The sequence below is a fragment of the Poecilia formosa genome, unplaced genomic scaffold (genome assembly GCF_000485575.1).
Source record: "Poecilia formosa unplaced genomic scaffold, Poecilia_formosa-5.1.2 Scaffold449, whole genome shotgun sequence".
NCBI lineage: Eukaryota > Metazoa > Chordata > Actinopteri > Cyprinodontiformes > Poeciliidae > Poecilia > Poecilia formosa.
The window spans coordinates 351,558-365,457 of record NW_006800388.1 but is presented as its reverse complement, the minus strand read 5'-3'; the positions used below and the strand labels follow the sequence as shown (position 1 = coordinate 365,457).

The window sequence follows — 13,900 nt, the reverse complement described above, 5'->3', positions numbered from 1 at the left end:
TATTGGATGTAGAACAATAGGTGCCTGCCATGCAATGCATGGAGGCAGTGTCTGACCTGCTTTGCAGGTCAGTCACTGCTCTCCCTATGCATTGCTGGCAGGCCCCAATAATAAAGAGGCGTTCTATTGGGTGTAGAACAATAGGTGCCTGCCATGCAATGCATGGAGGCAGTGTCTGACCTGCTTTGCAGGTCAGTCACTGCTCTCCCTATGCATTGCTGGCAGGCCCCAATTATTTCTTAAGATGTTCATTCAAATTAAGTTCAGGGTCTGTCATTATTTCATCACATTCTGATTCTGATGCACCAGAAACACGAATGAGGCTCCGGCTCTGTAAAGAAACAAGTGTGATTTGTCCTGTTAACATTTTCAATGCGTTGAAATCTCTGATTAATCGAAATGAGCGACTTGAAGTCCTGGCTCTAGTCTCTTTATGTTTTTCAGCTGACTGGGCTGAAGGATTTTGTAAATAATAAACTAAAAGTCCTTCTTGTTTTATCTTAGTGGTGTAACTGTGAACTCCTGACGCGTTTAGCATCTTCTCTGCCGGGTGGTTTCTCCTCAGAGTTTGTCGTTTAGTTCTCTGCTGCGCAGCATTTGAATGGAAAGAGGAAGAACGGAAACAGGAACATTTTTTCTCCTCTGGATCCTTCCAGAGATGCTCGTTGCTCCAAGTTCTGCATCAGTTGGATGATTTATTGCTCAGTTTTGTTTCTGTTTTTCTACAGAAAATCAGAAGAATGGAGGAGATGATAAGAGCAAAACAGCTGAAAGAAATCCCTCAAATATTCTCCCAGGTATGGATGTTGAGCACGTGGAGAAGCTCAGTTTGAGTCGGTTCTTCTGAATCGCTCCGTGTTTTCCTTCAGGTGAGTTCTACATCTCCAGACACTCCAACCTGTCGGAGGTCCACGTCGTCTTCCACCTGTGTGTGGACGACAACCTGCGGTCAGGAAGCATCACGGCCCGCGACCCGGCCATCATGGGCCTGAGGAACATCCTGAAGGTCTGCTGCACGCACGACGTCACCACCGTCACCGTGCCGCTGCTGCTGGTCCACGACATGTCCGAGGTACCGACCGCCCCGGTCCAGGTCCGGGGCCACACACACAGGAAGCAGCAACCTGACCAGGTCACTGATTGGCTGGTTCAGCTCTGCTCCCGCTCTGACCAGCATCATGGCCTTAACGTGAGCAGCAGCAGTGCATCCTATAGGCTGAGGTTATTCTGGGATGCATTCACTGTGACCTCTGACCTCTGTTATTTCCTCACTAGTCCAGATCTACTCACTTTAAATGGATTTACCACATTATTTCACTTTAATGTTAATTAATTAGAATAACTCTATAGAGCTATAAACACACAATCTGCTTACTGCTGATTTTTAAACTGTTTTATTCACATTTATTTTCTGTTTTATGAACTTTTTGTGTTTTATTTCTGTTATTGCAGTTTTTAGAAACATCTATATGACTAAACCTGAACATGACATCAGGCACAAAGGAAACTAATTTACTGTAAATACGTGAAGAAAATCCAAGTGGATGCTGATTAAAGCCAGGTGTGCGTTAGTGTCAGGTACATGACGTCACCTTGCCAAAGGTGAGGCTGTGAATGATGATTCAGATCATAAACATTTAACTGCGACTCTTTGTTGCTCCGGTAATGAGCTCATATTTGCAGTTTCCAGAGGTTGTTTCAGACAAAGCCAGTCATGAGTCACAACAGCAGCGACGCATTTAACCCATTTACAGAGAACAGGAAGGACAGGAAACGGGTTCACCGCCATCGCTGAGTTATCAGCGTGATCGTTATGTCAGCTGCTTGTCACAGCAGCAAGACACACCGAGCAGAACGCATCAGAACCGGTGCTTTGGGTTTTCAGAACCACAAACATTTCAGCTTTTCTCAGCAGTTACAAATATGATATTTGGGAAGTGTTTTGAGTCGGTTTCAATTCATTTACTGTCAGATTCAATCAATCCTGACAAAGAAAAATATTTTATTCCATTTCTCAGGCCTTTGTTTTGGTTTGGATGAGTTTCTGCTTCCTGCAAATAAAATCAAATGAAATAGAAGAACAGAAACGGCCTTTACTGTCTCACAGAGGGACATTCAGGTTACAGCAGCATCAGGTAAACAGATTGACAATAACAACGGCAAAAATCATCCACTGTACAAGATTATAACATAGAAAACATTAGAATAGAAATATTATACTTATGATCTAAAGCAGCAGTGCTCAAGTCGTCCAGAGCGACGGTCCTGCTTCCTGCTGCAGCGTCTGGCTACTGGGTCTGACCAGAACCCACCGGGTCGAACCCACCGGGTCTGACCAGAACCCGCCCGGTCTGACCAGAACCCACCGGGTCAAACCCACCAGGTCGAACCCAGAACCCACCCGGTCTGACCAGAACCCACCGGGTCTGACCAGAACCCACCGGGTCTGACCAGAACCCACCCGGTCTGACAAGAACCCACCCGGTCTGACCAGAACCCACCGGGTCGAACCCACCGGGTCTGACCAGAACCCACCCGGTCTGACCAGAACCCACCGGGTCTGACCAGAACCCACCGGGTCGAACCCACCCGGTCTGACCAGAACCCACCGGGTCGAACCCACCGGGTCTGACCAGAACCCACCCGGTCCGGCCGAGCATCCAAACATTACAGGACGGAGCTCTGCTCTCCTAAAGGACGTGCAGCTCAGCAGGATGACTTTTAAAAAAATTACAAAATTTGCATTGAACTTTTACAAAAGACATTTCTACCATATAAGTGCAGAAAGTCAAAAACAGTAGAAATGTTAATAAAAATGAGTAGAAAACAGTGGAAGATGTAAAAATACCAACAGAGATGAAAACAGTTATTGATTGGAGCAGTAATAACTGTATGTGTAATATTAGATCAATAAAAAGTGTTAGTACTGCGGTTTGTTTTCCTCTGGTTTCATCAGAACCAGATTCTAATTTACTGACTTTCTGTGGTGCCAATGCAGCAAATCATCAAACTTATTTCACCTCTTTGTTCCACAAACTCAAAGATAAAAATAAATATGCATCAAAATGAAAGATAAGAAAACCCAGATTTGCTTTCTTGTCCTCTGACATGTTAACGGCAAGATTTTCTGCTGCTGAATTTCCAGATTTTCCAGAAGCTTCAGAAGGCGAGTCGTTAGTAAGCGGCGCGCTGCGAGCCGCTGCAGGTCAGACGGGTTTCAGATGGATTTGCTCTGATGACGTGTTTAATCAGGCGGCTGCACCGAAACGCCGCTGCAGAAGACGATCAGAGAGGAAGCAGCATGAGCTGCAGCTGAAAACGCTGACTCTGCAAGTTAAATTTAGTCTGCTACATTTAGAATATGATTGAAACCAACATATTTAGTTTCTCTAAAGAGATTTGAAGCTTTATGAAAGTGAGGAAGAGCTCAGCGCACGACATTGGACTGCTCTTTATTCACTTATTTTAATTAAATTATAACAGTTTGTAAATAATCTGGTATTTTTAATCTCTTCTTGCAGGAAATTAATTATCAACCTCATGACATGAAGTAAGCTAGCTTCATGTTGACCATGGCGCTAAAACTGAATGAGTTTATGTTCATGTTCATAGTTCATCAGCTGTTGAAAACAGTCCCAGAATGAATCAGTTCTGGTCTTTTTATGAAATGGTATTTCATAAAACAAAGGTCAGGTCATCAGGTGTCTGTTAGCATTGTGATGATGTCATCAGTCTCTTTCTCACCTGGGCTGGACTTTAGTTTGACTGACCTGTCACCTTGAATCAGGATGGAAGATTTGCTGATTTATGGTTTTATAATAATTTTAATTTCCAGGTTGGCGTTCCTCTTTCGTAAACTACTGATTCATGCTGAAAACATCGGCAGATAAAATCACACTTTAAAGAAAATAATCTTAAATCTTCATTTGGACGCTCTCCTTCTGCAATGTTTAGACTTTAAGCCAGACTTAATTTTTCTGTTTTTAAATCCGAGTCTCTGCCAGCAGCAGGTTTTGCAGAGGAACTCCAGAACCGCCTTCAGTTTACAGACTGACATTTGGAGTTACACTCTAGAACCGATCCACATTAAATGGAGGGAGCGGGTCAGAGGTCCCGCGGCTCCCGGAAGCTGGAGCCTCTGTTTTCACTGCAGTTTTTCTTCTGCCGGCTCCTTGGGGGCTCCTCCTGCTGTAGGAGGGATCCGACTGGTTAGTGCAGCCCGGTTCTGGAGTCCGTTCAGAGGAAGTCGGACCGCAGCGCAGACAGAACCGCCGGCTGATTATTTTTAGATGTTTTTGTCTTTGGATGTGAGGAAAGCAGAGAAACTATTTCTAGAGACGAAGGTCCGGCTGCTGTTCAGAGGGCAGACTCAGACGGGTCAGCTGCTGCTTCATCATCATCATCATCTGTTTGAAGCTCTCAGGATCCACTTTGTGTTCAGCGCACAGAAAAGTTCATTTATTCAGGATTCAGTTCAAAACTGGAACTTTCGCTGAAGTTGTTTTGTAACTATGAAATGTAATCAGATCACTGCCTTGGTTTAGTCACACTCTCCTCTTCCTCTGCTCTTCCTCTTCCTCTCCTCTGCTCTTCCTCTCGTCTTCTTCTCCTCCCTGCAGGAGATGACCATCCCCTGGTGCCTGAAGAGAGCAGAGTTGGTCTTCAAATGTGTCAAAGGTAACCGTGACCTTTGACCCCTGCCTGTACCAGTAGTGCCCCCTGCTGTCTGGTGGAGGAATGACAGGATTATGAAAAATGCACTTTTTTATTTTCCATCATGTTTTCATGCATTTCCCTGCAGTGTTGCTTTCATTCTGTCATGTTTTAGAAATCCTTTAATCGCATCTGTTAAACGCCTGGTTGGACCTAGCCCCGCCTTCAAGCGCAGCTCCTCCCCCACTCAGCTCCTTCAGACTAGCCAGCAGCAATTAGCAAACAGCTGCTGAGCTCCTTATAGGAGCTGTTGCTCAGAGCAGCGCTGGTAAAAACATTAAAGGGTTAAAGAAGAGCCATGTTGGGATGACTTCCTGGAAGCGGAGCTTCAGAAAGAGCAGGAGCTTCTTAAAGAGACAGAGACCCAATTTCAAGATGTTAAAATTATGAAGTCACATTTCTGAAACATTTAAATGAGATACAAAAAGCAAAATAAATCAATTTGTTGTTAGGTTGTTCATGCATCTTCACCAGGTGTGTCGCCAAATATGAAGATATGAATACATTTTCCCCTGAATTGTTGCGTAACCCTGCAGGCTGCAGTGCATGCTGGGTATGTTCCAGATGTTTCATCATGTTTGAAGGTAAACCTAATCTTCTGTTCTTGTTTTCTGCTTCCAGGTTTTATGATGGAAATGGCTTCGTGGGACGGAGGGATCTCCCGCACTGTTCAGTTCCTGGTGCCAAAGGTGAGGTCAGGCGGCTGTTTGCTGTCTCCATGGCAACCTGACTGAGCGCTGCATTTACAGTCACTCAGCCAGGTTCCTCCTCATGTCGCTGCAGCCAGGAGCTGCTGGGTATTTTTAGGTGACCTTTGACCTTTGGTTCCATGTTTAACCAGCTGACCTGCGATTTATCTGCTTCAGGGCAAAGGTCGCAGCTGCTGATAGATGAGCTTTAATGTTCTTTCTTCCCAAACTCTCATTCATCTGCATTTTAGATTGAAATGATTTATTTTCATCAGTTTGGTGCATCAGTGTCAGAAAAACAACATGGAGTTCTTATTTTATTTCAAACTTTATCCAACATTTTAATCCCAATGGCTTTAATATGTTACAATTTTAAGTGGAAATGTGTCACAATTTGGTTTATTTATCTAAACCATCAAACGCAGGATGACATAACTGTTAATGTCACAAGATAATTTAGATTAATTCAGTTTGTTTACAGCAACATTCACACCACTTCACTTCGTTCCAGACCTTTTCCAGATCTTAACTTCATCTCTGATGCCTCATTCTGACGATGTGGGCCAGGTTTAATTTGGCAAATGGATTCAAAATAGAAAACTAAGAAAAGACACGTGCATAAGTATTCCCACCCTTTGCCATGAAGAGCTGATCTGTTTCCACTGATCCCAGTGAGACGTTTCTCCAGACCAAACGGAGTCGAGCTGATTGGACTTAACCTGTCTCTGAGGTCAGGGGTCAAACATGAAGCCAGTGAGCTGAATGTCAGGCGTCATGGATCAACAAGGTGTGAATACTTGGATTAGTCGGCTGTGGCGTGTTTGAGCTCCGCCGCCCGTCAAACAGCAACGTTGATCTGATGCGATCAGATTAGCTCCCCTGTTAGCCAGCTGGAGCAGCTAGCCTGCAGTTAGCTCACACTTAGCCACACGGCAGCAATCGGTTTTAAGAATGAGTAAATATTTAAACTAGGTGTAAATGATAATAATTACTGTTGATGTCAGAGTCTTAACTCGGTGACTGAAAACCAAAAATGTGTTTTGACCTGCTGACTTCAGAGACGCTGCTGCAGCTGGTCCTTTTCATCACCAGGCTGCCCAAGTTACTGCCTGTTCAAAATACACTGAAGCGTCACACCGCATGATAATCATGCTGCAGCGCAGATTAAATATATTTGGAAGTATTTGTTCTGAATTTATTTTAACCTCAATATTTAGAGTAGTTTTATTTACTCTGGAAAATAATAAAATATTTCTGCGTTATTTGGAAAATAATCTATTTCTGGAGGCTCACTTGTGCAGGACAGTTGCTCCATCAAAATGCAGATGCAACATCTTTGGTACTGTAATTTCAAGACTACAAGCTGCTGCTTTCTTATTTCCAACACTGCGTTGTGGCTGATTGTCGGGTTTGAGAAGCTGGACTGCAGCGTGACGAAGAGGAGGGACGAGGTCCAGAGGAAGACCCGAGAGAGATGGAGAGTCTCACCCCGACAAGCCTCATCATCTGGCCACACAAAACCACACACAGATACATATGGAAAGCCAACAGTGCCACAAAACGCCACTTTGACCCCGTGTCTGAATAAATGTCATTTTTGGTGTTTTGATGAAATTTTCTCTATTTCATGGCATTTTGAGTCAAACTGCCTGCGACAGACTGGCGACCTGTCCAGGTGACCCTGACTCTCGTCCGAAACATTTGCTGGAGAGGCAGCAGCAGCCCTCCCAACCCAGCAAGAACAAGGGCGCAAGAAAATGGATGGAGTCAGAGTGCGATTTTTGAGACTTTTTTTAAATTGAACCATGACAAAAATGGCACTTTTGGCTTTCCATAAACAGGTCATGCAAGTGTAATGCACCTGGCTCACAGAACGGCACATCTAACTCACTCAAGGCCAACACACACACACACCTGTCTGCATTCTAAATGATGCAGCAGAAAAACAGGAGCGACCTTTAGGAGCGACCTTTCCGGTTCCATGCTGCTTTCTGACATCAGTAGTCTGGGAGTTCGTCTTATTATTCTCTGTATTTTCAGAGCAACATTTGAATATATTTTCCTATAAATCTGCATTTTTCTATCAGCAGGCGACACTCAGACAGTCTGAATTATTTTACAGCAGAAGATGCTGGACTGCTTTCTGATTGGCTGCCTGCCAGAGAGCTTCAGCTGATTTAGGAGGAAGAGGAGGAGGAAGAGGAAGCTGAGTGTGTGACCAGCTCTGCTTCAGTCCTGGATTACAGATCGGTGTTTACTGGGATGAAGGAAAGCTGCAAGTGTGATGAGAACAAACTGACTGAAAGGTCAAAGTGTTGAGGTCCCAAAGGTCAAAGTGTTGAGGTCCTAAAGGTCAAAGTGTTGAGGTCCTAAAGGTCAAAGTGTTGAGGTCCTAAAGGTCAAAGTGTTGAGGTCCTAAAGGTCGCCTCTGACCGGCCGCCATCTTTCTTTGTGTTGCAGAGCATTTCAGAGGAGATGTTCTACCAGCTGAGCAACATGCTGCCTCAGATCTTCCGTGTCTCTTCCACTCTGACGCTCACCTCAAAGCACTGATGAGGAAAACCTTTCCCGATGAGCCCAGGTCACGACCCGATGAGCCCAGGTCACGACCCGATGAGCCCAGGTCAGCGGAGAGCCTGGTCAGACTCTCATCCATCCAGATTTCTGGAGATGAAGCAGAAAACCTCGAAGCTTTGAAACGGAAATGAATGAAAATGTTTTTCTGCCTGATGGGTCGCTGACGGTCCACCCAGACAACGTCAGAACCAGAACATCCTCGGTCCTGACCCAGTTCTGGTTCTGAGGTCAGACGTTTGGTGAATAAATCCTTCTGGAGAACATTTGGTTCCTCCACAGTTCCTCCTGCTGGTTCAACAGAAACCTGCAGAACCAGACCCGGGTCTGGACTGCAGATGTTCTGGTTGTGATCCGCTTTCATCTCTTCCAGCTTCTGGAAAGACAAGTTTTGTGGATGAACTGATCGTTTTTTCCATCAGTTTATTTGAGCTTCCTGGATTCATCTCATTCTGGCTGCTGATCTGAAAGGAATGCAGCCAGTTCTACTGGGGATAAACACGAATTGGGACGCTCCCCAGCAAGACGTCTGCCTTACTAAAGCAAATGATTTCATATCTTCACCTTCCTAAAATCATGGGCCGAGTCATTTTTATCCAAAATTACATTTGCAAAATATGATTTGGTTCGTTATTTTAGGAAGAAAGGGGAAATATTCAACGATTCAGATGTTCCTTCCCTCCAACAGTAGGTGGCGCTGTTCCTAAATACAGAGGAGGAACAAACTGGAGACCACATACACACACACACACTCACACTCCACTTTCATAATCTGAACAAGCATCGATCCACCTGGGATTATTTTCCTGCTTCTGCCCTCAGTGAGTCCATAAGGATATTTACTGTATTTCTAATTAATGTTTTATTGATAATAATAAAGTCAGAGAGCTCAGCTGTGTGTTCTTCATGGATACAGGGAAACTGGATGATGGTGGTTTCTGGTTCTGATTGGACCCGTTCAGCCTTTCTGCTGATAATGAAGATGATTTATCAATATTCTGCTGAAGTTATGATCCACATGAGGTCGCTAAACCCCAGCTGAGTTCAGGTCTAATTAAAGATGGCAGCCAGGCCATAAACAATATGGCTGACAGAGTGATGGCATTTTGCAGGTTTGTTTCCAGGAGGATCCATGAGTGGCTCACAGCGGCGAAACACGGAGCCGCCAGGAACTGCAGAGTTTCTCAATATTCAAACATTTTCTCACCCGGCTGAGAAAGATCCACGTCCTGTATGACCAGGACAAAATCAACACGAAGCAACCATTTCCTGTTTGATAAAACCATTTCCTGTTTGATAAAACCTGGCTCTGTTTCACCGTGGAGACGGGAGTGAAACACTAAATCGCTCCAGGCTCTGGTGTGACTTGGCTCTGTCCTGTTTAGTCATGTTTCTTTAAGAAGCCACTGATGAAGTCCCTGCTGCTCACACCGGTTCTGGTTCTGCTCACACCGGTTCTGGTTCTGCTCACACCGGTTCTGGTTCTGCTCTCACCGGTTCTGGTTCTGCTCACACCGGTTCTGGTTCTGCTCTCACCGGTTCTGGTTCTGCTCTCACCGGTTCTGGTTCTGCTCACACCGGCTTTGGTCCAGGTTTGCTTCTGTTAAACTGAGTTGTTTCCTTCCACTGTCGCCACATGCTTTCTCAGGAGGCGCGGCTCCAAGGTTACAGGAAGGTCCTGTGTTTGTGTTGCTGCCTGGTTCTTCATGAAACACAGAACTTCACTTCTTTATTTTTATCTGCTACTTCCAATAAGAATCATTTCTGCGGTTTACTCTCTGGATGTAACCAAACATTAGCTATGATTTAATCTTCCATTTCATTGCCGCCTTTTATTATTTCGGTACATTATTTTTTTTTCCATTTTTCAGTATTTCAGTTTTGTTTAGTTTACTGTCACTTTTTTAAGTCACACATTAACTTTTCCTCCCAATATTTCTTCTTTGCATTTTCTCCACTCCTTTGCATTTATTTACAGATAATTTTTCTCATGTTCTCTTTTCTTTTTCCTTCTCTTTACAAGCTAAAATGAAAAAGTTGGGAGGAGATCCAGAGTCAGCTTTTGTGACCACAAGTGGGAAGGAAAGCCTGCAGAGTTGGCCAGCGTTGACCGCTAGGAGAGCAGCTGACCCTGAATCTCCTCCCAGTTTTTATTTCAGCTCTTAAAAAGATTCAGAGGGAAAAAGAACTAAGAAATCTGTAAATGCAAAGGAGAAAACAGAAGTGGAGAAAATGCAAAGAGGGAATATTTGGAGGAAAATAAGTCAAAGTATGATTTTTAAAAAGTAGCAGAAATTACTATTATTAAAGGGAAAATATGAGAAAAGAGAAAAAATAAAAAGGAAGCTAATATAGTGTGAGAACTCAGTAGCGCCTCCTCTGGCTGCAGGTCTGAACATCTTCAGCTCTGCCAGATGGATCGAAAACATTGAGAACATCAGCTTTCAAGTGTTTCCCAAGATTTTCAGTTGGATTCAGATCTGGCCTTTGACTAGGCCATTCTAATTCCTGGATCAGCTCTGATCTACACATATCTCTGAGTCTTCAGGCTGGTTGTTCAGCTGGAAGGTGAACTTTGACCCCAGACTCAGCTCCTCTGCTGGTTTTCCTCTAGGATCATCCTGATTAGCTCCGTCCATTTCCCCACCACCTCCCACCTGCTTCCCACAGCATGATGCTGCCACCTCTGTGTTGTCAGTGGGTATGGTATGTTTGGGTGATGAGCAGTGCTAGTTTTCTGCTTTGGTAACATCACTGAGTTTTATTTGGAGTTAAAATACAAACATCACACCATATTTTAATTTCACTTTTCAACTTTGGATGTAAAATTAATTAGCTATAAAGTCAAGATTAGAATTAAGTCTTAATTTTGAGCTTCAAAGTTTTATTTAGAACATACAAAAACCATAACATTAAGATCAAAAGTCATAATTAGGAGTTTCAAAGTAAACTTGACTGCAATCTTTGAGGATGAAAACTCACACTCTGACTTTTAAAATCACAATTATGAGAAAAGTCATAATTTGACATTCAAAGTCATGATATTGAGCCATAAAATTATGACTAGTCAAAATGTCAACTTTCAAAGTGTCCATTTTGGGATGCTATGTCATGCTTTGACTTCCGAAGGCAGATTTAACAGACAGAAACCCATAATTTAACTTTCAAAGTTATAATTATAAATTTAAATCTTATAACATATCGGGCTCCTTTTTTAATTATTTGATTTCTAAAAATCTGCCTGGTTGTACTGGATTATGTTAAAGCATGAGTAAACCAGGTCCTGGTGGTATTTACTTGTTTGCATTCATTCCTGTAATTTTCTATCAGCTTTTTGTTACCACTTCCGGTTGGGGCCACATTTTTTTGGCTTACAAAAGAAAAGCTTGTTGACGGCAGTTGTGAGATCATTTAACATTTACTGCAGTGCCTCTTGTTTAATGTGAAAGTTGATGTTTCTTACATATATGTAGAATCACGGAGGCATCTGCTTAACAGTTTGTTTATTAATCAGTGAATAAAGCGTCGTTTCATTTACGTGGCTTTATTTTGAAAAACCTCGCCGGATGTCGCTTTCCGCAGCAACAGTAGCTTGACGGCTGTTGTCACAGCTGGGCAGTTGGCTCGCTGGAAGTTGAGCAACAGCCGTCTGGAGCGAGCGAGTCGCGGCGTGGATTTCCAGAAGCCCCGCAGAGTCCACGGAGAAGGTTCGTCTCCGGAAAATCCATCACCACGGTTCAGAATCCCATCTGTGAAGGTACCGGTCTCATTTAAACCCCGGGCTGCTCGTTGTTCGGTACTTTTCGTTAGTGTTGAAACTTGTTCATTGAGTCTTTTTCCAACCATCCGCCGCCTTCTAACCGCAGGCTACAGATTCATCATTTAACCCATATATGGTCGCTCAGTGCCGTCTTTCTCCTTTAAACCCGGTTCGGTGGTTCGGCTGAGACCCACAGTAGACGTGTGGGATAGCGGTGGAGCCTGCGGCTAAAAGGTGTCCGGTTAGCCCGCTTCCAGCCGCCGCAGCGTGGTGCTTTCTGGAAGTTTGTCCGCTCGGCGGTGCCGAACACCGGGCTCCGTGCTCGCTGACGCGCCTGTTAGTGCCATGATGGCAGAAAGTGATCCGAACCGGAGCCGAGGAAAGGTTCTTGTCCGTGTGGAGGGTCGCCGTAGCCCTCTGTTTGACACATGGAGGTCTGGGGGTCGTGGTGAGGAGACCCCCGTGGAAAGTTACAAACTCCTCAGGGCTGAAAGTGCCGCTGTTTCGATGAACAGACCCACCATCCTGCTGGTACTGAACCGAACCGGCACAACATTTATGATTGTTGGAGTATTTTACCAGAAAAAAAAGCAAGTGTGAAACTTTTAATTGAGCAGGTTTGAAGGAGATCAGTGAGACTTTTAGTCCGTGTGACTCATCCCTTATTACCGTGAAATGTTCCGCAAACGATCTTTGATTGGTAATTAGAAATAATATCAGTTAATTAACTTACAATAATGCCTTTATTGGGCCAAAGAGACATCAGAATATTCAATTTAAATCTAATTTGGTATGTTGAATAGATATTAAGCTCAAACGTCCAGAGGAAGTTGATGAATCAAAGTCACTGATTCATTCTACTGACAGAGGAAAACCTATCATGCAATGATCGGCTTTTAATTGTTTTGTTTTTTGTGAAATTAACACAAAAATTACTAGTATTTTCTTAACCCCAAGATGATTTAAATATTTAACATTATTTAATGAGTGTTTTTTTTAAGTTCATTAAGAAAATCAGCCAGAAAGTTTCTTTTTGATTCTTTTTTCAGATAAAACATTATAGATGATTTGTTATTAATATCCGCTGGAGGCAGAGTCTGGGTGAGGCTGGGCCGCATAAAGGATTCCACAAAAAACATTTAAAAGATATCCCCAAATGTCATCAACATTTAATTATTTCTCCAACACATGAACTGCAGTCTGTGGATTGACAAAGACATGATGAGGGTGTGACAAAATGTACTTTATTCCACTTGGCGTCGCTCCGGTTCTACGTTTCATAGAAGTCTTTAGCCAGCTAGCAACGTATGGAGAACGTCTCGACGCGTGACGTCATCACCGCGTCTACTTGTCAAACAGGCGGTGGATGACGCAGCCCGGTAGCAGTCTCCTTTCTCTGCGTTTGATCCTGGCATTAATGGTAGAAAGAACCGGAATGGCGACTGCAAGGAAGGGAAACTGGTACCGGACGGGTCCATCATCTGCCGCACTATTGTTACAAGCGTAGTGTGCATGAAGTCAGTGTAGCTTAGCCTAGCACCGAATGTCAGCCATCACAAGGAACGGCGGGCGGGACTAACTTCAGAGGCCCGCTCACCCTGTGGGCCCCTAATATTATACTTTCATATCACGGTGGGGCCACCAGACATCGTCCTACGGGCCGCAGTTGGCCCGCGGGCCGCGAGAATGAGACCTCTGGTGTAACTGGAGCTCCAGATTCACTGCAGCTGCTGCCCGTTTCCTCATTCTGTTGGAGCTCAGAAGGTCAGAAGGTCATCTCAGGATTTTCAATGTAAACTCAAAGAAACCCGTCGCTGAAGGCAGAGATTCAAACACTGAGATCGTCTGCCGAAAACAGAGGAGAGATTCTCCTGTCTGCCACCACCTCCACTGGGTCAACAGGACACCCCAGGACAGAGCTGGATTTCCTGAGGATCTTGTTCAGTCTCTTCCTGTCAGCAGTGGAGATGCTGCTGCCCCAACAGACCACTCCATAAAAGATGGCTGATGCCACCACAGCATCAAAAAGGTCCTGAGAAGAGCCCCCCGCATACCGAAGGACCCGAGTGTCCTCAGGAGATGTAGTCTGCTCAGTCCTTTCTTGTAGAGGGCAGCTGTGTGGTCAGTCCAGTCCAGCTTGTTGTTAAGGTGAACACCCAGGTAC

General features: G+C 44.3%; 2 protein-coding genes and 1 long non-coding RNA gene across 5 annotated transcripts in view; 2 read left to right on the top strand and 1 right to left on the bottom strand.

Moving 5' to 3' along the window:
* ferry3 (FERRY endosomal RAB5 effector complex subunit 3) overlaps positions 1-8,868 on the top strand; it is a 16,899-nt gene extending 8,031 nt beyond the window's left edge. For both annotated transcript variants that reach the window (XM_016663850.1, XM_007577651.2), the window contains exons 10-14: positions 729-797; positions 870-1,072; positions 4,620-4,677; positions 5,335-5,402; positions 7,863-8,868. In XM_016663850.1, coding sequence (XP_016519336.1) covers positions 729-797; positions 870-1,072; positions 4,620-4,677; positions 5,335-5,402; positions 7,863-7,955 — 491 coding nt within the window. In that variant the 3' untranslated portion in view covers positions 7,956-8,868. The remainder of the gene's footprint in view (positions 1-728; positions 798-869; positions 1,073-4,619; positions 4,678-5,334; positions 5,403-7,862) is intronic.
* Positions 2,074-3,008, bottom strand: LOC107833775 (uncharacterized). The gene is made up of 2 exons (XR_001659538.1): positions 2,620-3,008; positions 2,074-2,288 (listed from the first exon to the last, which is right to left on the bottom strand). It is a non-coding gene; the product is annotated as an uncharacterized LOC107833775 (long non-coding RNA).
* Positions 8,869-11,500: 2,632 nt separating the features above from the next.
* LOC103155807 (solute carrier family 45 member 3) overlaps positions 11,501-13,900 on the top strand; it is a 19,034-nt gene continuing 16,634 nt past the window's right edge. Inside the window, exon 1 of one of the 2 annotated variants that reach the window (XM_007577650.2) lies at positions 11,501-11,683. The gene's annotated coding sequence lies outside the window, so the exon portion shown is untranslated. Of the gene's footprint in view, positions 11,734-13,900 lie in introns of both variants that reach the window. The other variant, XM_007577649.2, reaches the window with a different exon arrangement.